General features: G+C 36.0%; 1 protein-coding gene across 10 annotated transcripts in view; it reads left to right on the top strand.

Moving 5' to 3' along the window:
* The window catches only part of PPP1R12A (protein phosphatase 1 regulatory subunit 12A), a 162,583-nt gene that overhangs the window by 42,438 nt on the left and 94,556 nt on the right, over nt 1-25,589 (top strand). For all 10 annotated transcript variants that reach the window (XM_050749246.1, XM_050749243.1, XM_050749240.1 and 7 more), the window contains exon 2: nt 19,387-19,517. In XM_050749246.1, coding sequence (XP_050605203.1) covers nt 19,387-19,517 — 131 coding nt within the window. The remainder of the gene's footprint in view (nt 1-19,386; nt 19,518-25,589) is intronic.

Genomic DNA, 25,589 nt, shown 5'->3' with positions numbered 1-25,589 from the left:
TGATCTGCTTTGAAGGGGTGTTAAAACTTTATCTTTAAATGTAAAAGTACTAGCATCGAAGAAAACGATTGAATGAATTATGCAATAGAAAATTTATATTCTTTCCCTCAATGCAAATGTATTAAAGCTGACATTTCTTTTTTAAAAAAAATTATTACTATTTGCCCTGTCTCCTCAAAAGTAAATATTAAAGGAATCATAATTTTATTATTTATTAGAATAACTCTGGTTAGACTGTTGTTTTGTATGGTTTTTACTTGTTAATCGTGAGTACTGCCACATCAGACAATTATTATTTATTGGTTCTCAAGTTATAATTTCAGATTGTTTGGGCATGTTTAAGAAGTGGAAGGTAGTCTAGTGTTATTAGAGCTTTGAATCTGTGGAAGTGGAGAGATAGGACTAAGTCTACTAAGTCTAGGTAACTCTTGATGACATTTAAGAAGGGTGAAAATTCAGGAGAAAAGACAGATATTATAAGTTGCAGAAGGGAACATAATGTTTCGACACATGTAAGCTTAAGCAGTGAAGACTGGTATGAATATACATTCATCAGAATCCAACAGTGTGGCCGTTAGTTATCACTGTGTAATAAATTACCCCCAAACTTAAAATACCAAACATTAGCTCACACTTTCTGTGGCTCAGGAATGGATATGACTTAGCTGGGTGCTTCTGACTAAAGGTTTCTCATGAGATTTTCCTCAAGCTATTGGCTGGGACTGCCATCTCATCTGAAGGCTTGGGTAGGGTAGGGTAGGGATCTGCTTCTAAGTTCACTTATGTTATTGGCAGGCCTTGCTTCCTTGCCACATGTGTCCTCAACACGGCTGCCTTCCAGCACGGCATTTGGCTTATCCCAGGTTGTGGGTGATCCAGGAGAGAGCAAGAGAGGAGGGTGCATGCCAGGATGGAAGCCATGGTGTTTTTATAACCTAATCTCAGAAGTGACATCTTATTACTTCTGTCTCATTAAGTTTGTAAGAAACAAGTCACCCAGTCTAGGGAAAGCAGTTACACAAGTGTGTCACTACCATGAAGTAGTTAGTGATCATTGCTACCTTAGAGGCTACCTACTATAAGCAAACTAAAGTAATGTAGTATTTGTGGTATTTTACGTTCTTCAGTGTATATTGCTATGTACTTAGCAGTTGGTTCCTATTATGCCTTGTTAAGAGCTGCTTGTTATCTCCGTTTCTCACTATTCAACAAGATACTTGAATCAATTTTATCTTTGCTTCTTTCCCCACTGCCCTCCATCTAAATGTTCAGTGCCCCTCTTGTTTTGTGACTTTGAAGTATTAACTCCTGTTTCCTCAACTCCCCTCATCAGTGGTCCTAGAAATGCAGAGTAACTTGGTTGTCTAAAGTGGAAAATATTACTTAGTTAAGATAATCAAATAACATTTTTCAATCCTTCATCATCCCCAGGACCCAGAATTATATATTCTTAACTTCATTTTTTATTTTTTTAAAAACATATCTGAATAAAGCTGAACAATTACTAGGTTCTCAGTCTGTCTTAGACATATCTTTGCTCTTTCCTTTCTGAAAAGGATCCAGGAATGTAGTTCCCCCCCTGCCCTCCAACTTTTTTTTTCTTTCCATGTCATGGCATGTCAAGAAAAATTTCCCTTCTCTTCCAAGACCTTTCCCCTTTTTCTCAATTAGAGAGAGAGAGAGAGAGAGAGAGAGAGAGAGAGAGAGAGAGAGTGTGTGTGTGTGTGTGTGTATGTATGTATTCTTGAGGTTTCCGAAGTTATCCATGTATACTGGAGTAAGGAGAATTTGAGATTAGAGAGTTAATATTAGAAATTTATGTGTTGGCTTATGTCTGATGGCCTATGAGTTTATTGCAGGCAAGGTTTGGCTCTCTTTTAAAAAAGTTTTGAGCTAGGCCTCCGTACTTTATGCTAAAAAGTAAGTTGTTCAATGAATGTTGATTGTCCATAACTAACCATAATTTAATTAGAAAGCATCTTTTCAGAATCTCTTTATACAAATCCTTTGATATACTTTTGTTAAAAAGGATGCATATTACATATGCTTATTTTATTTAAAAAATGTTAAAAGACTGAAGTAATGATTAAATTTTAGATAAATTTTTCTTTACAACTAGAGAGAGTATTTTCTTAAAGATTTCTTTAAGATTTAGAAGATAGGTCTGAAAACATTTCAGTGGATATTTTTGTGTACGATAATTTTTAACTATATTTCAATTTTAGACATACTGAATTGGTTGCTTACTGGGGAAGATGAGGAAGTCAGCACTCATCCGTTTTAGTCTTCATCTCATTTTGTTAGCCATGTTACTATTTCTACCTTATTAGAATGTATGATATTTAAATCCTGTCTAATTTACTTTGTATGAGTTTTTCAACCGTCCTGTTTTGAATTCTGAGTTTATTTTGTTCTTTTGACTGGATTTTATTGTTAAATAAGATTTATCATCCACCTATGATCTCTTATTTTTTCAGTGTTGTTAAGCAGCCTCAAAACGTAGGGCATTTCCTTTGGTTTGTCAAGTTATGTCCTCTTTCACACTGCTGTCTCTATCTGAAGTTTTACATGCTGATACACTGCTATGGTCTGAATATTTCTGTCATGCCTAAAAATTCATATCTTGGAATCCTTACCCCAAGGTGATGGTATTAGAAGATGGGACCTTTGGCAGATGGTTGTCATGAGGGCAGAACCCTTTTAAATTGAAATTAGTGCTCTTATAAAAGAAGCCCAAGGGAGCTGCTTGCCCTTCCACCACATGAGTATACATGTATGAGTCAGCAAGCAGACCTTCACTGGACATGGAATCTGCCAGTGCCTTGATCTTGGACTTCTGACTCCAAAATTATGAAATAAATGTTTGCTGCTTATAAGTCACCCAGTTTATGATATTTTAAAAATAATAGCAGCACAAACAGACCAAGACACATTAACCCCCAACCCCCATTTCTTTTTTATTTTTTCTTCCTGTAGTATGTGTTGTTCATAGTTGCTGAATTAGGTTAGACTACAGAGGGCTGATTTGTAGTTAAGGATTGGCAAGAAAAGTTTAGACCCAGTACAGAATTGTATCAAAATAGCAAGCAAACAGTACAAATGTTGTAAACCAGATAAAGATACAGGGATGTGGGAGATACTATTTCCTAGTCAGTGTCTCCCTACCTCATGTGTTGGTGGTCGTTGTGGCTCGCTTTTGTTGTCTTTTCTATCACTAGGCTGGTGGAGAAAGAAGCAAAGGGAGAGCCCATCAGCTTCCTCTTCTACATATTACGATGTAGGCCATTCCTTGCTGTGACATTCATTTACTAGGGCTCTATTTCCTACTACCTTATAGGGCCTTCGATTGAACTGGACATGTTCTGTCACAGTTGCCATAGTGTTTATTCTGCATCTTTTTAATATGTGAACAAATACACACACAAAATATAACAACAGTATGATCAGAGACGACTCATGTTTTACATTTGTTCTTTTCACTTTGCAAAATATCCAGGAATATGTTTCATGTTAGTCCATAAACTAGTTCTTTATTGATGGACATTTAAATTCTTTCCAGTTTTACGCTTACCAGAACTTAGCAAATAATTCTGTACATGGCATTTTGCACATGTGTGATTGTATCTACAGAATAAATTCCTAGAATGAAATTGCAGTGTCAAGGAATATGTGCATTTGAAATTTTGATAGATAGGACCAAATTGTTTTGCGGTGTTATTTTACCTTTTGCTGCTGCTGTTTAGTTGTGTGTAGCCTATTGGTTAGGGGCACAGATGCTGAAACCAGACTGCTGGATTAAAACCTGAATTTTGCCAGTTATCATCTGTTAAATGGTCGTAATAGTTCTTACATACTGGGTTGTTGTGAGGATTAAATGAATTAGTATATGTAAACTACCTGGAACCGTTCCCTGGCACATATCAAAGTGTTATGTAAGTAAGGGTTAGCGTTTATTTAGGAGATAGATTCTGTAAAATGTGGCTTCACTCTGCCATTTTTACTAGGAAGTACTTAACTCCTTATAATTCTATTTTCCATTTTCCCCTTGCTTCTATGTAACTACATTTACTTTCTTTCTTTCCCTCCTGCCTTTTCAAGCTACTGCTTCTCAACCCTCTGTTGTTTCCCCTTTGTTAAATACTCATGCCCTCTGGGTTCTGACATAGCTTCTCTGATCACATTTTATGTATGCTGCTTGTGCCATGTTATTTATTCCTCTAGTTTTGGTTACTGTGGGTATCAGTAGTTCACAACCTAATGTATTTTACAAGTTAGATGGGCAACTTCTTTGAAGAGGAAATTTCTGGGCACCACCTTCAGAGATTTTGATTTCTCCTCTCCCCTAAATATTGGTTAAGTACTTTAGTTAAATTCGTAGCGTTTGTCATAGCTTTTTTTGTTGTTGTGTGTTTAGTTACGTGTCTTTCTACTGGACTCTAAGCTGTATGAATTCAGATATCTGGTCTGTATACTTAACCATTGTATTCCTACCAGCCAGCATAGTGTCTGGCTATAGCGGACACTCAGTAAATAATTGTTGAATTATTAGTCTCTTCTCTTTATGGCCCACTTGTTTTGCTGAACACTGATTCATCCAGAAACAGTTAACAACTGTGTATTAACTGTGTTAATGTTTTGTTTTGGAAGACAGCAACAATTTTATGTCCTTACTATAGAGATGCTTTTGGGAAATAACTCAGTAACTTTAAGGCTTAAAGTGTTAAATTAAAGTGTTAATTAATGCTTTGGTATGTATTCTTCCAGACTTTTCATTAGACATTTCAACAGCAAGAATTGTATCATATTATGAATATTCTTCTGTAACTTGTTTTTTAAGTAAATAGTAAGTAGAAGCTTTTATTTGTTTCCCTGAAACTAAATTTTTTGCATTAGTATATTTATTGAGTGTATTTATTGATTAAACCCCTCTAGCTCAGTTTGTGAACCACATCTGATAAACGATAGAATTCAGCAAGGAAACCTTTCTCTGTATCTGCCTTCCACCTTATCTCCAGAGCTCAGACAGTAATGAGACCTGCGTAACATTTATTTTCTCCAAAAAGTTTTCTTTAACTTATTTCCATTCACATATTGAGTTTTCCTTTATTTTACTCTATCACTGTTAAATTTCATAGCATTTTTCTACTTACTTGCTTATCTTTTTTTCCTAGTTGGGCATCCTGTGGACAAGATTGTACATTTTAGCTCATCAACAAAAATTTATTGAAATAGCACTGTAAGGAATTATGGAATGTGTAAGGCAGTTTCTATCTTAAGGAACTATAATCTAGCCAGGAGAAGACTGGAAATACATAAAATACTAATAAAGTCAGCATATCTTACACGGTACTTAATACAGTTTTATGTATACATACACACAGTAGGTCATAAATGCCTACTCATTTAAGAAGTTAGTATTTTGATTCACTACATATGTATTATGTATTTGCTGTATGCTAGGCATTGTGCACAAAGGAAGCAAGGAAAATACGCCCTCTAGTGTTGGTCTTTGTATCTACCAAAATGAATTACTCACTGCATTACGTTATATGTGGCAGGCAATCAGTAAAAATTATTGATGAAAGAATGACCCTGAAGTTCAATTTATTTTGTATCCGTAATGACTAAACTTCAGAAGAAATGCTATTCCCTTACTAAGTCCGCAAATAAAAGTGTTGGCTTCTAAAAATCTAGGTTCAATGTACTACTTTATAGATTTTTATCAGTAAAGGAAATAACAGAGCTATGTAACAAGAATAGATAAAGAGCATATTTCAATCTTTGGATATTTATGGTTTCTAGTTTTTGGCATTCTCATTCCAATATATAGTGTTTGTTGAATGAATGTTTATACAGTAATTAAATTACTTTTTCTTTAGAAATTTTTGTGGGTTTTTTGTCTTGAATTGTTTTTGTCAGATTTTTTTATATCCTGTATTTGCTATGTCTAGTTCATTCAGTCAACAAGTATATACTGTGATCTCTCTTGTCAGACATTATTCTTTTATAATTACTCTAGGATACTATACATAGGCCTCAACTTTTGTTTGTCCAAATGAAGAGTTCTCTATGGTATAGCCATTGTGTATGTTTTGGATTTCTTGTTCCAGTCATCTTGTCATTTGAATCTCATTTGAATATTTAACTTATTATGTGTACAGATTTCTGTTTTTACATCTAGATTTTCACACCTGAGATAGTAGAAAGATTAAGGTCAATTTAAATGCAATGCTGGACTCTTTGTTTTCATAACTAAATATAGATGGCCTCCTAAAATTGTACTTGATTTTTCATTTGCCAGTATTTTAATGCAAGAGCCAGGGTTTTTTTAATTATTATTATTTAGTATAGGAGTACTGCTTGGAGTTTTTCTTTGTCTTTCTTATGTAAACCACATCCATAATTCCTTCTTTGAAATGTCCTGCTTCATTTTTCTAGAAAATAGAACAAAAACATTGCTTGGACAGTATCCAATTCAGTTCCTCTTTAAACATATTGACATTTATGTCGCCCTGAATGCTTGGGGCATGAAACATTTTCTAGTATATACACAGATTTCTGCTTGTACTAGTTGAATTTGTCCTAAGAGTCATAAAGAATTGTTTCTGTTTGGCTGAATGTGGTGGCTCACACCTGTAATGGCAGCACTTTGGGAGGCCGAAGCAAGAGGATTGCTTGAGGCCAGGAGTTCTAGACCAGCCTGGGCAACATAGTGAGACACTATCTCTAACAAAAAACAAACAAAAAAAGGGAATTGTTTCTGTGAAGAAGAAATTGACCAAGAGAACTTCCGTATTCAAAGTAATTCAAACTAATTTGCCTATTACCTATCAATAATTAGCTGTTGCTAATGATTAGGCACAAATTTGCAAGCATTTCGGGCAATTTACTATAATTTCATTTTCACCTAAATTGTTGTAATTACATTTATAGAACTCTTTTCTTTTGCTTTGCTCTTCTGAATCATATGAATGAGTTTGCATAAAGTTTGTTTGAAGGATGTTTGTAATCCCTAAGATTTTCTTAGGGCATCTTTTAAAACTTAACTATCCTTTTAGAAACTTTTGGCAAGTGGGACTTTTACCAAAAGTGGCACTAAAAGTAATATTTGACAATTCTTTGCCATTTAATTGTTTCATAATTTATAGTGGGATGAAAATGTATTCTAGAATAGTAATATAAAAAAGGAGAAAATAATCGAAATGGGGAAGAATTAGCATGGACTATTTATATAAACAATAGTGGTTAACTTTTTGACGGGTACTACTTTGTGCGCTGTATATATTCATATGTTTCTCATAGTAAACTTTTGAGGTAGCGGGTTCTATTATTATCCTCATTTTCAGGAGGAGACTGTTACGCACAAGTTAGGGAGTTTACCCAAGAACACCCAACCAGTAAATGGCAGAACTTGATTAATTCCAGACAGTCTGGCTCTAGAGTTTGTACTTTTAACAAAAATACTTTCAAGAAGAAGAATATAACAATGTTAGAACTTATTTCAAATGCTACTTGTTTTGTGATGGCAAGTTTACTCAATTTAATTATGTTTGCTTAAACATACTTGTCTTGATCTATTTTAGGAATGAAATTTAATGTTTTTTTCAAGCTACACATGTCTCAAGATCTGTCTTTAAGTCATGGACTCTGTCTGCTTTGAGCATTGTATAAACACCTTGTTAACTCTTTGTTAGCAGGCTTCTCAATTTTTTCCTTATGAACACGTGTGGAACAATAAAAACAAAAGTTTTATGGACTTGAATTAGTTTACAACTCAGGTTGACAAAGCTGCCTGTACCTAGAATTAAATGACAGAAGTGTCTTTATACAGCCATTTATTATTGCTAATTCTTCTGCATGTACATTCAAGAAAAACTTGAAGGTAAACCATGTCAGATAAGATTTTGAAAGTGTATTTGAGCCGTTCTGCTTCTTTCCTTATATGGTTCAATAAACTGACCAAATTTAGTCAGAAATTTAAGTCAGCAAGTCATGTGTTTCTTAATGTGCTACATGTGTTAGCTTTTGATTCTCTTGACAACAATATTTTTATGGGCGTGCTTTGCCAGTTTCTTGTATGGACTTTGTAAATGTTTTGGACAACAGTTTGAACAATTTACACCACTAACTTGAGATTGATGTATGATGTATATTTTGTGGCAGTGCTTTTAGCATTGAATTTATATTAAAATATTTCAAAATCATATAAACAAAAGAACAAGCAGATTTAACATTAATTGCTTTTGGTATTGGTATTTTGTTGGTGTTTCTTATGTCGACTTATAAGTATATACATTTAAAATCAAAATTAGCAGTGTTTCATTTATTGGAGAATAGCTATTTCTGTGTGTTAATGTCTTTCAAAGAGCCAGTGTAATCACCTTCTTCAAATGGAGAAACTTTAAAAATTCACAATTTGTCGTGAAAGTCTTTTATCTTCAGTGTCAAAGGATTATGCAAAAGATGGCAAATAAGACCCTCTTCTGGATCTTGTTTACCTCACAGTATTTGGCTTTGCGTCTGTATATACCAGACCTGTTTTTCACTTGTTCTTACACTAAACTCAAGTATATGAGTCACCTCTAGGAAATATTCCCTGACAACCACCATTCTTTCTTAGTTCTCTTTTCTCAGCTCTCATAAAAAACAGTGGACATGTCTGTAATTGTCTTAATCATCTATTTTTGTATTTGTCTTCTGTACTAAGTGGTGTCTTGAACTTTCTATTTTTAGCTGTTTACTGACTAAGGTATCACAAATGTCTGTTTTCCAAGCAGAATATCCTAATCATAATTTAATCTTAACCCTTTCCTGTTTTCAAAATCACTTCTCTACACTCTTTCCCTGAATGATTTCAAGTCCCATTGTTTTATTACCTCAATGCAGATAATTCCCAAATTGACATTTTCCTCCCACATTTATTTTCACAGCTCCAGATCTGTATGGTTAGATACGTATACAGACACCTATAAATTCAGTGTATCCAAAACAAACAAAGTTGTCATCTTTCTTTTCCCAATCTGCTCCTTGAATCTGTGATGGTTGTCTTCATGAATGGCTTCTTCCTGCATCTTAACTCTTCATATATTTTATTAAACCTTTCTCATTTTCTCCTAAGCTTCCTCAGTTTCATATGAGTACAGGCATACCTTGGAGATATTGTGGGTTGGGTTCCAGACTACCACAAAAAAGTGAGTCACACAAATTTTTTTGGTTTCTCAGCACATATGAAAGTTGTGTTTACGCTATACCATAGTCTATTAAATGTAGTGTAGCATTATATCTTGCAAAATCATAATGCTGTAGTACATACCTTAATTTAAAAATGCTTTATTGCTAAAAAAAAAAAAAAAAAAAAAAAAAAAGCTGGTGATTATGTGAACCTTCAGCCAGTCATAGTCTTTTTGCTGGTGGAGGGTGGTTTTGTTTGTTTTTGACGGAGTCTTGATCTGTCACTTGAGGCTGGAGTGCAGTGGCACGATCTCCGCTCAGTGTAAACTTTGCCTCCCAGATTCAAGCAATTCTCCTGCCTCCACCTCCCGAGTAGCTGGGATTACAGGCGCACGCCTTCACACCCAACTAATTTTTGTATTTTTAGTAGAGACGGGGTTTCACCATGTTGGTCAGGCTGGTCCCGAACTCCTGATCTCGTGATCTGCCCACCTCAGCCTCCCAAAGTGCTAGGATTTCAGGCGTGAGCCACTGCACCCGGCCTGGTGGAGGGTCTTGACTTGATGTTGGCTGCTGATTAATCAGGGTGGTGGTTGCTGAAGGTTGGGGTGGCTGTGACAGTTTCATAAAATAAGGTAAGTTTGCCTCATCAACTGACTCTTCCTCTCATGAAAGATTTCTCTGTAGTATGTGATGCTGTTTGATAGCATTTTTACCCCCAGTAGAACTTCTTTCAGAATTGGAGTCGATCCTCTCAAACCTTGCCACTGTATCAACCAAGTTTATGTCATTTTCTAAACCTTTTATTGCTATTTCAATAGTGTTCACAGTGTCTTCACCAGGAGTAGATTCTCTCTCAAGAAACCACTTGCTTTGCTTGTTGAAGAGAATAACTCCTTATCTATTCAAGCTTTATCATGAGATTGTAGCAATTCAGTCACATCCTCAGGCTCCACTTCTAATTCTTGTTCTCTTGCCATTTATACCACATCTGCAGTTACTTCCTTCACTGAAGTCTTGAATGCCTCAAAGTCATCCATGAGGGTGGGAATCAACTTTCGAACTCCCATTAATGTTGATATTTTGACCTCCTTCCATGAATCACCAATGTTCTTAATAGCATGTAGAATAGTGAAATCTTTCCAAAAGGCTTTCAATTTACTTTGCCAGATCCATCAGAGGAATCACTATCTGTGGCAACTATAGCATTACAAAATGTATTTTTTAAATAAGACATAAAAGTCGAAATTACTCCTTGAGCTGCAGAATGGATGTTTTGTTAGCAGGCATGAAAACAACATTAATCCGGTACATCTCCCATCAGATCCGTTGGATGACCAGGTTCATTGTTGTGAGCAGTGATATTTTGAAAGGAATCTTTTTTTTCTGAGTAATAGGTCTTAATAGTGGGGTTAAAATATTTAGTAAACCATGCTGTAAACAATGTGCTGTAAACACATGCTGTAAACAGATGTGCTGCCATCCAGGCTTTGTTGTTCCATTTATAGAGCACTGGCAGAGTAGATTTAGTGTAATTCTTAAGGGATCTAGGATTTTTGGAATGGGTAATGAGCACTGGCTTCAAACTTAAGATCACCAGCTGCATTAGCCCCTGAAAAGAGATTCAACCTGTACGTGGAAACTTTGAAGCCAGGCATTGATTTCTCCTCTCAAGGTATAAAAGTGCTACATGTCATCTTCTTCCAGTAGAAGCTGCTTTGTCTACAGTGAAACTCTTATTTTTTAATTGTAGCCACCTTCATCAGTGATTTTAGCTGCATCTTCCAGATGCAGCTTCTCCATCAGCACTTACTGCTTCACCTTGCAGTTGTATAATATGGAGATTGCTTCTTACCTTAAACCTCATGAATTGACTTCTGTTGGCTTCAGACTTTTTTCTTCTGCAGCTTCCTCACCTCTCTTAGGCTTCATAGAATTGAAGAGAGTTGGGACCTTACTCTGGATTAGACTTTGGCTTAAGGGAATGTTGCAGCTAGTTTGACCTATCCAGGTCACAAAAACTTTCTCCATGTCCGCAGTAAGGCTGCTTTGCTTTCTTACCATTTGTGTGTTCACTGGAGTAGCACTTTTAATTTCCTTCAAGAACTTTTCCTTTGCATTAACAACTTGGCTGTTTGGCACAAGAGGCCTAGCTTTTGGCCTACCTCAGCTGTCAATGTACCATTCTCACCAAGCTCAATCATTTCCAGCTTTTGATTTAACATGAGAGACACATGACTCTTCCTGTCACTTGAGTACTTAGAGGTGATTGTAGGGTTATTCATTGGTCTAATTTTAATATTGTTATTTCTAAGGGAATAGGGAGACCTCAGGAAAGGGAGAGAGATGGGGAACTGCCGGTTTGTGAAATGATCAGAGCATATATATATATAACATTTATCAATTAAGTTCACCATCTTCTAGGAATATGGTTCATGGCACCCCAAAACAATTGAAATAGTAATATCACAGATCACTGATCACAAATCACCATAACAGATCTAGTAATAATGAAAAATTTAAAATATTGTGAGAATTACCAAAATGTGACACGGACATGAGGTAAGTACGTGTTTAGAAAAGTGGCACCAATACACTTGGCTGACACCGGGTTGCCACAAACCTTCAAATTGTAAACAAACAAAAAAATTCAGTACCCACGAGGCACAGTGAAACTAGGTGTGCCGATATCTGTGCTTGTTTAGGCTCTTTCCTCTTATTGCCTCTATGATCTTTCTGAAATACTGATCTGATCATGTCACCCCCTTATTAAAAATTCTAAATAGCTTTTTCAAGAATCATCTTGAAATTCTAAAGTGTTTTTTTCTACTTTCTTCTACTGCTTACTTGAGCCACTGTTACTGGTGGGAACGTAGCAGATTCTGTTCGTGTGTTGAAGTAAAAAGAGGTTGAAAATAATCTGCAGTACAACTACAGTCTTTGCATTGTATTCAAATTTTTTACCACTTAGCCTTATCCTGTTTTATAACTTACAAATACTGTCTACCACCAGTGAACATACTGTTTGTTTATTCCATAACTTTTAAAATCAGCAGTGTCTTTGCTCAGTGAGGTTCCTGCCAGTTAATTTGGTAATTGAACTTTTATGTAATCTTCAAAACTATGCTCAAATATGTAGGGACCCATATGGACCCTCTTAGTCACAAAAAGATCTCTTTATGTCCTCAGTGATATTTTGGTACTTTCTATCCACTGCTATTTTAGCCCTTATGTGATCATTGTTATTTATGGACTATCCAACTATATTTTAATGTGATCTTTTACTATGGTCTTGGCATGTATACTTTTTAGTATATATAATATGAAGAGTAGCTAAAGGAAATTAGTGATATTTAGCCGTAAAAAGAGAATATGCTAGAATTCTTAGGGAAAAAAATGTTTTCAGAGTATTTAGAGGTTATCAGTTAAAAGAAGGATTGCATTTGATATGTGGAGCTTGAGGAGGCAAGGCATAGAAGTTAAGGGAATACATATTTTAAGTGATACATAGTAGTCTCAAATGGTAGCCTGTTTTTTTTTTTTTTAACTTTTTAACTTGAGGTATAGTTTACATTGGTAAAGTATACAACTCTTAAGTATACAATTCAATGAAATTTCACATATGTATATCCCTATGTAAAAATCACCCCAACAAAGATAGGGACATTTCCAACTGTACAGAAAGCCCCCTTATGTCCCTCCTGTCATTCTCTCACAGATTTAACCCTGGTTCTAAGTCTTATCACCAGATCTTATTTTATCTGGAAACCTGCAGTATGTATCCTTTTGTACTGTTATGCCCAGACTGTTTGTTCCCCAAAGAAGACCACCAGAGTCCAGAGTCAAAGCCAAGCGGCAAGGATCTTTACTACAAGTTCGAACTTGGTCCCTCCTTTACACAGTATACAAGAGGGCCCCGAACAATGCGAGCGTTTGCTTTTTATAGCCCGAAAGTTGTAGGGGAACAAAGAAATTCTTTTGGCTCCTGCGCTTTCAGTAACCTTGAACGGCTGTCTCCTTATCGGAGACTTTCCAGGTGGTGTTTGTACTGGGCTCAGGGGGTTTGAGAGATATATGGTGGTGGGATGGGAGGATGGGATGTGTTTGTGCTAGGCTCAGGGAGTTTTGAGCCCGGGGCTGAGGAATGTGCCCAGCTCCTTTCAGTACCTGCCTTCTTTACTCATTTATGTATTTATGAATTTCTTTCATGTTGTTGAAGATAACAGTATTTTGTTCTTTTTGTTCAATGTTCTTTTTTAAATCAATTTATAGGATTCTGTTACGTGAATAGTATCTCCCTTCATACACATACACCCAACCCTGTATATTTATTCATTCCACATAACTTTAGTAGATGCTATTAGATAGTTTTCTGAAGTGGTTGTGTGAATTTCATACTTCCACCAGCAATTTCGTCGTTTTTCTTTTTTTTTGAGACAGAGTCTTGCTCTGTCGCTCAGGCTTGGAGCTCAGTACCGTGATCTTGGCTCACTGCAACCTCCGCCTCCCAGGTTCAAGCGATTCTCATGCTTCAGCCTCTCAAGTAGCATGTGCAACTGTGCCTGGCTAATTTTTGTATTTTTAGTAGAGACAGAATTCTGCCTTGTTGGCCAGGCTGGTCTTGAACTCCTGACCTCAAGTGATCCACCTGCCTCAGCCTCCCAAAGTGTTGGGATTATAGGCGTGAGCTGCCACACTCAGCCTTGGTTGTTTTTCCACATTACCATTTAGTACTTTTTATTTAAGAAATAACTTCTTGAATTTTTTTCATGAAACACCGTCTATTCATTGTAGACATTTTGAAAACGTAGGAAAAATTAAGGAAGAAAATAAAAGTGGGTCTCACAACCATTATTTTTAACCTTCAGAATATATTCTTTTAGTCTTGTATGATTTTTTTTGGTAAAGTTGATATGTTTTGACTGTGTTCCCACCCAAATGTCATCTTGAATTGTAGTTCCCATAATCCCCATGTGCTGTGGGAGGGACCCAGTGGGAGGTAATTGAATGAATCATGGGGGCAGTTACCCCCATGCTGCTGTTCTCACGATAGTGAGTGAGTTCTCACAAGATCTGATGGTTTTATAAGGGACTTTTCCCCTTTTGCTTGGCGCTTCTCCTTGCCGCCGCCATGTGAAGAAGGAGGTGTTTGCTTCTCCTTCCGCCATGATGGTAAGTTTCCTGAGGCTACCCCAGCTATGTGGAACTGTGAGTCAAACCTCTTTCCTTTATAAGTTACTCAGTCTGTGGTATGTCTTTATTAGCAGCATGAGAATGGATTAATATAAAACTTTAAATCACATTAGGCATTAAAAAAAATACATCATGTGTTTTCTCCTATATTCTTTTATCCTTTTCTATTTCCATATTTGCATCCTTTTTAAAAATATTTGCTATACCACCTTGAAAACACCCGATCTCATCTCATCTAGGAAGCTAAGCAGGGTTGGATCTGGTTAGTACTTGGATGGGAGACTATTGGAAATACCAAGTGTTGTAGACTTAAAAAAAAAAAAAAAAAAAAAAAACCCTCTTAATATATTGAGGGCATTTCCCCATATTCTTTTATAAAGATCATTTCTTACTTGCTTGTTGATATTTTTCATTTTAGAAAAACAATCATATTTGTATTACATATAATTATCAAGTAGGGTTTTATATTTTTATACTGAGGATAAAAATCAGGATACAGTTTTGGAGCCTATGGGATTTAAAAAGAGGTTGAGAAAAAAAAGGTGATTAGAATTTCATCAGTATCAGCCGGGTGTGGTGGATCACTTGAGGTCAGGAGTTTGAGACCAGCCAGGCCAGCATGGTGAAACCCCATTTCTACCAAAAATACAAGAATTAGCCGGGCATGGTAGCACACACCTGTAGTTCCAGCTGCCCGGGAAGCTGATGCAAGAGGATCGGTTGAACCCAGGAGGCGGAGGTTGCGGTGGATCACGCTACTGCAGCCTGGGTGACAGAGCAAGACTGTCTCAAAAGAGAAATAATTTAATCAGTATGATTTCTCAAGGAAAGTGAATGATTATGCAAGTCACAGTAAGTCACTCTCTTATCTCAGCATTCTGTAAACTACTTTCTAATACAATATACTTTATATGTTTCTTTGTCATTAAATAGCTGTGATTCTCAAACCTCTTTCTTTTAACCACTGCCCTATGAAAAATAGTTCTTTTCTTGAGCAATATCTGTATCAATGTTGCCTATGTATTTTATCATCTCTTATCTGTAAGGTATGTTCTAGGCACTTTGGAAAACTGCCATAAGCTTGCTTATAACTTGTTCTAGAGGGAAGAATCATAGACACATAATAATTTTAAATATATTAGGGAATTTTTATGATAAATACCCCCCCACACACGTCTTCCCTCTACTTGAAATATGAAGACACCAACGCCCAAAAAGAGTAAATTACTTGTTCACAGCCACAAAATTTGTGGCACAGCCAGAACTAGAACCTAAAACCAAAAGCTGTGATTCCCTCTCAATGCTTTTACACTTTTTTTTTTCTGAGGTGGAGTCTTGCTCTGTCGCCCAGGCTGGAGTACAGTGATGCGATCTCGGCTCACTGCAACCTCTGCCTCCCAGGGTCAAGCAGTTCTGTCTCAGTCTCCCGAGTAGCTGGGACTACAGGCGTGTGCCAGCATGCCTGGCTAATTTTTTGTATTTTTAGCAGAGACAGGGTTTCACCGTGTTTCCCAGGATGGTGTTGATCTCCTGACCTCGTGATCCACCTGCCTCAGCCTCCCACTTTAAAACTTTTTAGGTATATTGCATAGTGCTTTTCTTGATAGAAACTTTGTCATTTTCTTCCTTAGGGAAATGCTGCTAGAAGCATTTCTTCTGTTTCTGTGGTAGTTAAGGAAAATTTATTTCATTTATACAAGTAATACTTAGTAAGCCCATAGACTGCATGATATCCTGTTGCAGGTGAGAAATGTGTTGATAAACTAGGAACATCTGTGGAAAGCAGTGTGTTAAGTGTGGGAAAATCTTAGTTTCTGGAACCTGAGCATCTCTGTGAGATTCCCAGCCCTATCGTTTCCTGTCTGTGTGACTTATTCAAGCTACTTAATCTCTTTGATTCTTAGCTTCCTCCTACATTCATTAATTTGTTTATTGAGCCCAAGAACTCATGGTATTGAGGATGCAGCAGAATTCCTGCTCTCAGTAAACTCTCATGCTGGGAGTGGGGTAAACAGATGGTAAATAAATAAGCAAAATATATATAGTTTGTTGCAATAAATGGTATGGAGAAAAATAAAGTAGATACTCAGGATATAAAATGGTGGGGAAGGGGTTGTAATTTTGTGTGCTGTCCAAGTAAGGCAGTACCAAAAAGGTGAGAGTCAAGCAAAGACTTCATTTATGAAATGTGGATACAATCATATCTTATTTATTCATTGCTTGTGTATAATGCTGATCCATTATATCTCATCAGCCAGCCCCAAACTGCTCTTTCTTAGGTTGAAGTGGCACTTAAGAAGCTCTTTTGTTTTCTCCATTAGTTACAGTCTGACATTAATATCCTTTTTTGTTGTTGTTGATGTGTTTTCAGTCCTAGAAAACAGTTTTTTTCCCCAAATATAAACAAACAGGAACTTCCTTTGGTGGTTAAGTACTGTGCTGGTGTTTAAGCCTCTTTTAAGGGGATGGGTAGATAAAGTAATGGTCTATGTGTTAGAACCACTTTTTAAATGACACATCAATTTTTATTACTTTCAACAGCTACTTAAAATATCCTTCCGGATTTTTAATAAACTTGGGCTTTTTATACATTTAAATGGGTAGCACATGAATTTTCCAGCAAAGATCTTTTGGCAATAAACCAAAGATGACAGTGTAAATTAATTTGTCTACTGATCAATTTATTAGAGATACTTTTAGAGTACAGAGATGATAATCATCAGCCCCCATACTCCTAGTATTAGTTGTTTATCATAGATAGGAAATAGCAACTATTTAGTTCATTTACTCAATTTTAACCAAATTAGGGAAAAAAAGGCCACTTGCCCTCTGGGCAGATAGTGGCTTTGTGTAAATTAGGAGGGAAAAAAACTTTTCACGTTAAAGGCTCCTTGAGTGGATTTCATCCCATCTTCCTAATCCCCCAAGTCAAATACATGGCACAGACCTTACATTCTTGGGCAGAAGTCCTGGTAATACATGGGGATTGCATCTCAGGAGAGACAATAGGATGATGTTCATGAATAGTGCCAATTCCAGAAAGCCTCCCCATGGTAAATGGAGTATGTTTATGAATACAACCTATCTCATAGGACAGGTATAAAGTACTTATATTCACATACAGATATATCCCTAATCTGAAAATTATGGAGTTTAGATTCTAGTAGAGGTAGAGGACAGATATAAATAAGAAAATTGTGGCTATTGATATTATTGATAATGTGATAGAGTACTAGGAATTACTTTAAAAGGATGTCCAGGAGGGCCTTCCTGAAGAAGAAACATCTGCATTGAGATTTGTTTGATGAAAAGGAATCAGCATGCTTAGATCTGGGGGCAGAGCATTCCTGACAGTGAGAACTGCAAGAACAAAGGCTCTGAGGTACCACCTGGTCAAGGAATAGTAAGGTCCCTATTGTGGCTGGAACAGAGTGATTTTAGAAACAGTTGTGGAGAACAATGAGTACCTTGGAGTGGGTTTTTGTGAGAATAATGTGTGTAAATCATAGATAAAGCACCTCTCATACTGCCTGGCACAAAGCAAGCATTTGATAAAAGTTCCCTTATTTACTTTAAGACTGTAGTTCTCAAAATTTTTTTATTTTAGGACTTCTTTATACTCTTAAGAATTATTGAAGATTCCAGTGAGCTTTTGTTTCTGTAGGTGAATATTTACAGTCTTACAGTTTAAAACCAGGGATTCATTTAAAAATAACAATGATTTACCCCTGTTACCAAATGACATTTTTAAAGTAACTAATTCATTTTTTCTTGGTTGTATGTATTAATATTTACAGTCTTAGAGTTTAAAACTGAGGATTTAAAACACTATTTATTTAAAAATAACAGCGATTTACCCGCGTTACCAAATAACGTTTTTTAATTAAAATAATTCATTTTTTCTTGAAAGTTTGAGTTTATTATTGGCAACAAATATACTGTTAATTGCTTTTCTTGAAGTGACAAGACTCATTTTGTTCATTTGCAAGAAAAGATCTCTCAAAAATCAAAGTTAGACTAACTGTAGTTTGTCATTTTAAGTAGACATAATGTTACATTGAAAAGTGGCTAAGTCAGCTTACATCTCAATCTCACAAGTGCTTTTCATCAAGACAACCATCATACTTGGAAGAGGTGCTTTAACATATACTTCCCATAGAGAATATAAAAAAGACCTGTGTACAAGGGCCAAGGTTTAACACGTACTGCTTTGTCAAAGACGTGTATGAGTAAAAATTGCTGCCCCCCAACCACCACTTTTTTTGGAGACAGGGTCTCTGTTGCCCAGGTTGGAGTGCAGTGGTGTGATCATAGCTCATTGCAGCCCAGGTTGGAGTGCAGTGGTGTGATCATAGCTCATTGCAGCCTTGAACTCAAGCTCAAGCGATCCACCTGCCTCAGCCTCCCAAGTAGATGGGATTACAGGCATGAGCCACTGTGCTTGGCAATTTTTTTTTTTAATTATGAGTACCAAGTGTTCGATACAGTGACTATTAATAGAGGTGGGTTTTTTTGTTTTTTGGTTTTTTTTTTTGGCCACTTCCATTATTTGTGCTAAAGCACATGCAGTTTTACAGCTAGTACTTTTATACCATCAAGTGTACATGTCAACAAAGTAAAAAAGGGAAATGACATCTTAGTTTTATCTTGAAAACAGTTTTGCCCGAATCAACTTCCTAAAAGAATCTACTCCCCCTTCCCCCAGCAGACAACATTTTTGGGAACCACTGCTGTAGAGACTATTATTATACTTAATTATAATGTCTTCATTTTAATAGGTACTTGTTATCCGAATTGGGTTGCCATAAAGAGTCTAGTCTGTTGTATGTGTACCTAAGCAAGGACTCTTACAATTTAGTGTCATTGGTGTGTTTGATAGAGTATAGTCAAAATAACAGGAGATTTATTTACAGAGAATATTTGTATTATAAAAGCTACAAAGTAGGAATTTTATTCTATTGATATATTATTTGGAGGGTTAATTCGTATTTTTTCCAATCTTGTTTTCTGTTTTGTTTTTAGGCTTGCATTGATGACAATGTTGATATGGTGAAGTTTCTGGTAGAAAATGGAGCAAATATTAATCAACCTGATAATGAAGGCTGGATACCACTACATGCAGCAGCTTCCTGTGGATATCTTGATATTGCAGAGTAAGCCAGTTCTGTGTTTTAATTTTATTCTAATACTATTTGAGAGACCTGAGTGTTTATTGAAATGATAAAGATAAATGAGTGAACTCTTATAATACTTGAATTCATGAAAATTATTCTTCCAAGAAAGAAAATAAGTGGTTATTGGGAATCCATATATTCTCAGAATCAGATCTTCTTTCTGTCTTCCCACCCTCTTTGGCCTTTGGTACTTTGTATTAATGTTAGTAATTGTACACGTTCTCTGTCTCCATCTTTTTTCTTTTGAGTACGGCTGGAGCATTGTCAAATGATTCAGGGTTAATACTTAGCAGTCGAACCCATTCCTTTATAATCCTAAAATTGGCAACTGGGTTACTTGCTATAGGGAGAATATGATACATAGTTCTCCAGTGAGCCTGTTTACTTAGTTTTTCTGAAGATTGTCTTTTTTAAAAAATACATGTTTTAGAAAATTCTGTGAGAAATAGTCATTGTATTCTCTACTACCTTTAATGTGTGGGTACATATTAAAAACATCTGATTGTTTTAAGCATTTAACAATGGAAGTGTAGATATCTTGAAAAATAATTTTTTCATTAAATTATTTTTCTTGTTACTATCTATCCACACAGTAAACAGTTGTGTTGTCTCTCTGCTCATATCAAAGCTTATCAATGAATAAATATTAAACATGAGAATTCTACTCTGTAAATATCTTAATAAGCCTTCATAGTTTTATCTCTATACATTTTACTTTTTTTCCCCGTTTGTACTGGAAATACAATATCTAAATTTCAAGGCAGAAACTGGATGGTGAAATGAAAAGTGGGCCTGGGAACGGTAAGGTCTGAATTACCTGAATTTTATTACTGACTCTGCCACTTACTATACGACATCTTTCCATAATTTGTTTCCTCTTTCTGAGCCGTAATTTTTTTGTATATAAACTGAGGAAGTCTTTTTCCCATTGCAAAACAGCAGTGGTTGTTCACACTTAACAATCATGATTCTCAAGTTCTTTACTTCCTTTTTGGACTTTTCCTGTTCAATAGACTTAAATCTCTTCATAGAAAAAAAAAATAAACCGGTTAATTATGTATTTATCTTTATACTTAATGATTAGGCTCTGGAGTTAATTGATATGGAATATGTATGCCTCCTGAATCACTATCAAGGAGTTGGCAAGCTGTTTAATTTTTCTAGGCTTTAGTTTTCTCCTCTAAAAAGTAATATTTCCTAGGTTTGTTGTGAGGATTAACTGAAGTAATTCATCAAACATAGGACCTGGCTCATAGGAAATAGTACATGTTAACTTTTGACCATTACCTTTTGTATCTACACTGGGAAAATGAAAACTCAACCTCTTTCTTCAGATGTTTAATTCTTATGTTTCCTTTTTGTATTAATGTTTCTGAGTTTGAAAAGACAATGTTAATTGTCTTGAATAATTTCTTTGCATAGACTTGATTAGGTCACAGACCTATTGTGTAAGTTGGAATGCTTTTAGCTGCAAGTAATAGAATACCCAATTTAAAATGACCTAAAGAATAATGGCACTTGTTATACAGGATAAAATATCATTTAGAGGAAGGACATTTAGATTTATTAAGCAGCTCAGTGATGTCAGCAAGGACCTGGGATCTTTCAGTTTTTTCTTCTGCATTTCCCAAAAATGGATCTTATTCTTAGCCTTCTCCCCTCATGGTTACAAGATGATTGCAACAACTCTAGAATTGTGTTTTACATATCCACATCCAAAAGCAAATAAAAAATGGATTTCGAGTAGAAAATATTCTCTCCATATTCTGTGTACATCAAAGAGGAAAACCTTTCCAAGGGAACCCTCCAGTTGCTGAAGACATCCCATAATGAGACTTCTTTTAGCCTGGTCCTGGTCATTTGTCCATGTTGTAGCTAGGAAAAGTACATATCTTGGCATATTCAGCTTTTACCTGCTAGTATATAAGAAGCATGAGGAGAAGGGTAAGCAGTTTGTTGCAGTTGCTAATATTATCAGTAGGGTGACTATTACTTTTCATTTTTTGGAGAGTGGGATATGGAATATATGCTTTACAGGACTTGTACAAACAAAAGTGACCTTTTGGGGCCAAGGTTGACTATAGTTGCTAGTCTAATTACTTTAGTTTGAATTTATGACTGTGCTATAGACTATGGAGTTTCCTGGAACCAGATTAAAATTAGAAGAATAAGTTTTCCTTTTTATTCTTTCTGCCACATGAGATCTTTTTTACAATAATGACTTTTTATAAAGGGCAGTTTAACTCTAGCATATACTGGATGATTTGTTAAGGTGATGATAGCCCAAAATCCTTCCAAATGCTCAATTATTTTTATCGGCATAATCTCTTTTAGCAGGCTGGGCATGGTGGCTCATGCCTGTAATCCCAGCACTTTGGGAGGCTTCGCTTGAGCTCAGGAGTTCGAGACCAGCCTGGGCAACATGACAAAACCCCAGGTCTGCAAAACATACAGAAAAATTAGCCAGGCACAATGATGTGCACCTGTAGTCCCAAATACTCTTGAGGCTAAGGCAGGAGAATTGCTTGAGCCTGGGAGGCAGAGGTTGCAGTAAGTTAAAATAGCACCATTGCACTTAAGCCTGGGTGACAAGAGTAATACCCTGTTTCAAAAAAAAAAAAAAGAAATAAATACATTAAAAACACCTCTTTCAGCAGTTAATTTCACTAATGATTAAGTGAAATTATTGAAACCCTAGTTTTCTTGGGTATAGAAAAATAATATTCTGATGGCCTAATCGATAGGGTGAAGATAGTCTACAGATCAGAATGTTTTATAGGAATGAAAGAAAGCACTTATAATAATAATAATAATGTAGACAATAGTTACAAACCAGGGGATAGGAAACTGGGGCATATGGTCACTGTGCTAACTGAAGTATTTTGGAGTTAAATTTGTTGCAAATCCTAGTTCTCCCATTCACTAGCTTTGTGTCCTTGACCAATCTACTTAGTCTCAATAATTTAAGATTATTTGTAAAATTGGAAAGATCTAGGTTCTTCCTGAGCCTTTTTTCTCATACTGCATTCCACTTCACATTTTTCACTCTGTCAATACTGGACTACTTTTAGTTCCCCAACATTCCCTACTGGTTTACCTCAGTGTGTCTTTCTTCATAATAGTTTATTTGCCTGCTGTTGCATTACTTGAGCAGCTTCTACCAAACTCTAAAGATGCAGTTTGTATAAGGGTCATTTCCTCCAGGAAGTGTGTCTGATGTTCTTGGCAAATTCATCATCATCATCTCTAACACATCAGTTGTTTGTTTATATGCTTCTTCACTAACTGCATTTATGCACAGAATAGTAGTAAATCATCCCTATTGATATGTGCAGTTAAGCCTAGATTCATTTACTCTGAGGATTTGAGGATGATTAGGATACATTGAGTTCTAAATTTTTAACCTCTGTTGGAAATAGTAGAACAAAGAATGTCAGATTACAGTTTCATTTCTAGGCATTTAACAATTTTACATTTGGCCTGTAGCGTAATTGAAACCAAGTGAATAGACCAGATGAATGATGGCTGTTCATATTGTGGCTCAATTATCTCACATTTTCACCAAAATAATTACCCTTAACTTTTGCTTATTCTTAACAAGGTAGAAGTCCTAGGGAAAACTAAAAATACAGATTATTTAATAATGCCCTTTATTCAGAGTAGAATGGAGACAAGTAAATGAAGTGAGTTTGTGGAGCCTGATTTTATGTTCAGCATATGCATTGTTTTAATAAATACTGTCTTGAGTTTTTCATTCTTAAGAATATTATTACTTTAACATGTTTTTAAAATTATGCAGTCAGTAAATATTTAAGCACCTACTGTATATATCATGTCAGATACTAAAATGGATGCATTAACATCATTCTTTTCCTTTGGGGTGCTGCATCAGTATTATGGGCGGAATAGTGTCACCCAAAATTCTTAGTTGAAATCCTAACCTCCAGTACTTCAGAATGTGATTCTATTTAGAGAAGGGGCCTTTAAAGGGATGATTAAGCTAAAATGAAGCCGACGGAATTGTTTCTGATCCAGTCTGGCTGGTTTTCTTATAAGAGGAAGACATTTGGACACAAAAAGAGACACCAGGGTCCCTCTCATAGAGAGGAAAGAAACCATGTGAACAAACAAGAAGGCAGCCATCTCAAGCCAGGAGAGAGGCCTGTGAGGAAACCAAAGCTGCTGACACATTGATCTTGGACTTCTAGGCCCCAGAACTGTGAGAAAATAATATTTCTATTGTTTAAGCCACTCAGTGTGTGGCATTTTATTATGGTAGTCCTAGCAAACTAATATGAGTAGTATAAACTTTCCACTATCACATCAAGGCATACTCTTCCTTAAAAATTAGAGTGTTAATGTCATTGGCTATGGATTAGAAATAAAATGGAACAGTATGACTTTGGACATACTAGAAAAGGCAAATGATTTTAGGGCCCAAGAACCCATGTATGCAACTTATTGTTCCAATCTTGAATTATCAATTAGTTATACATCTATGGCATAAATTATAATTGAATTACTATGTGCAAAGCATTGAAAACCAAGTTCTTTGAAGAAATAATTAGATGAAAACATAGGAACTATACAATGGTAACATTTTAATTGTCATTCTTTTTTATTTATTAGTTGGAATATTTTTGTAAAAGAAACTTTCTCATCTCTGCTATTTGGTTGCCCTTTGTATTAGTTCATTCTCATGCTGTTGTAAAAAACTGCCCAAGACTGGGTAATTTATAAAGGAACAAGGTTTAATTGACTCACAGTTTCACAGGGCTGGGGAAGCCTCAGGAAACTTAACAATCACGGTGGAAGGGGAAGCAAACACATTCTTCTTCACATGGCGGCAGGAAGGGACAATGCCAAGCAGAGGAGGAAAAGCCCCTTATAAAATCATCACATCTCATGAGAACTCACTCACTGTCACAAGAACAGAAGCATAGGGGTAACCGCCCCTATGATTCACTTACCTGCCTCTGGATTCCTCCTACAACACATGGGGCTTATGGAAACTACAATTCAAGATGAGATTTGGGTGAGGACACAGCCAAACCATATTACTTCAGTACAATTTTTATAGGGGAGATAGAATATATTCTTTATTATTTCTCCTTATATACTGGCTTTTTAAATAATGAATTTCCTTGCTATCTACCTTCAGTAGGGACTAATTTTTTTTTTCTAGTTTAAGTAATATTAGGAGCTCATGCATTTTCTATTTTATTTTATTTGTATGATACTTTAAGTTCTGGGTTACATGTGCAGAACGTGCAATTTTGTTACACAGAAATATATGTGCCATGATGATGTGCCGCATCCATCAACCCATCACCTACATTAGGTATTTCTCCTAATGTTATCCCTCCCCTAGCCCCCCACCCCCTGCAGGCCCTGGTGTGTGATGTTCCCATCCCTGTGTACATGTGTTCTTATTGTTCAACTCCCACTTACGAGTGAGAACATGTGGTGTTTGGTTTTCTGATCTTGTGATAGCTTGTTGAGAATGATGGTTTCCAGCTTCATCCAGGTCCCTGAAGGGACATGAACTCATCCTTTTTTATGGCTGCACAATATTCCATGGTGTATATATGCCACATTTTCTTAATCCAGTCTATCATTGATTGGCATTTGGGTTGGTTGCAAGTCTTTTCTATTGAATAGTGCTACAGTGAACATACGTGTGCCTGTGTCTTTATCCTAGGATGATTTATAATCCTTTGGGTGTATGCCCAGTAATGAGATTGCTAGGTCAAATGGTATTTCTGGTTCTAGACCCTTGAGGAATCACCACACTGTCTTCCACAGTAGTTGAACTAATTTACACTCCCACCAAGAGTGTAAAGGCATTCCTATTTTTCCACAATCTCTCCAGCATCTGTTGTTTCCTGACTTTTTAATGATCGCCATTCTGTTGTGAGATGGTATCTCATTGTGGTTTTGATTTGTATTTCTCTGATGACCAGTGATGATGAGCATTTTTTCATATGTCTGTTGGCTGCGTAAATGTCTTTTTTTGAGAAATGCCTGTTCATATCCTTTGTCCATTTTTTG

The sequence above is a fragment of the Macaca thibetana genome, chromosome 11 (genome assembly GCF_024542745.1).
Source record: "Macaca thibetana thibetana isolate TM-01 chromosome 11, ASM2454274v1, whole genome shotgun sequence".
Lineage (NCBI taxonomy): Eukaryota > Metazoa > Chordata > Mammalia > Primates > Cercopithecidae > Macaca > Macaca thibetana.
Note: the sequence above shows the minus strand (reverse complement) of the source record. Positions and strands in the feature narration are given on the sequence as shown.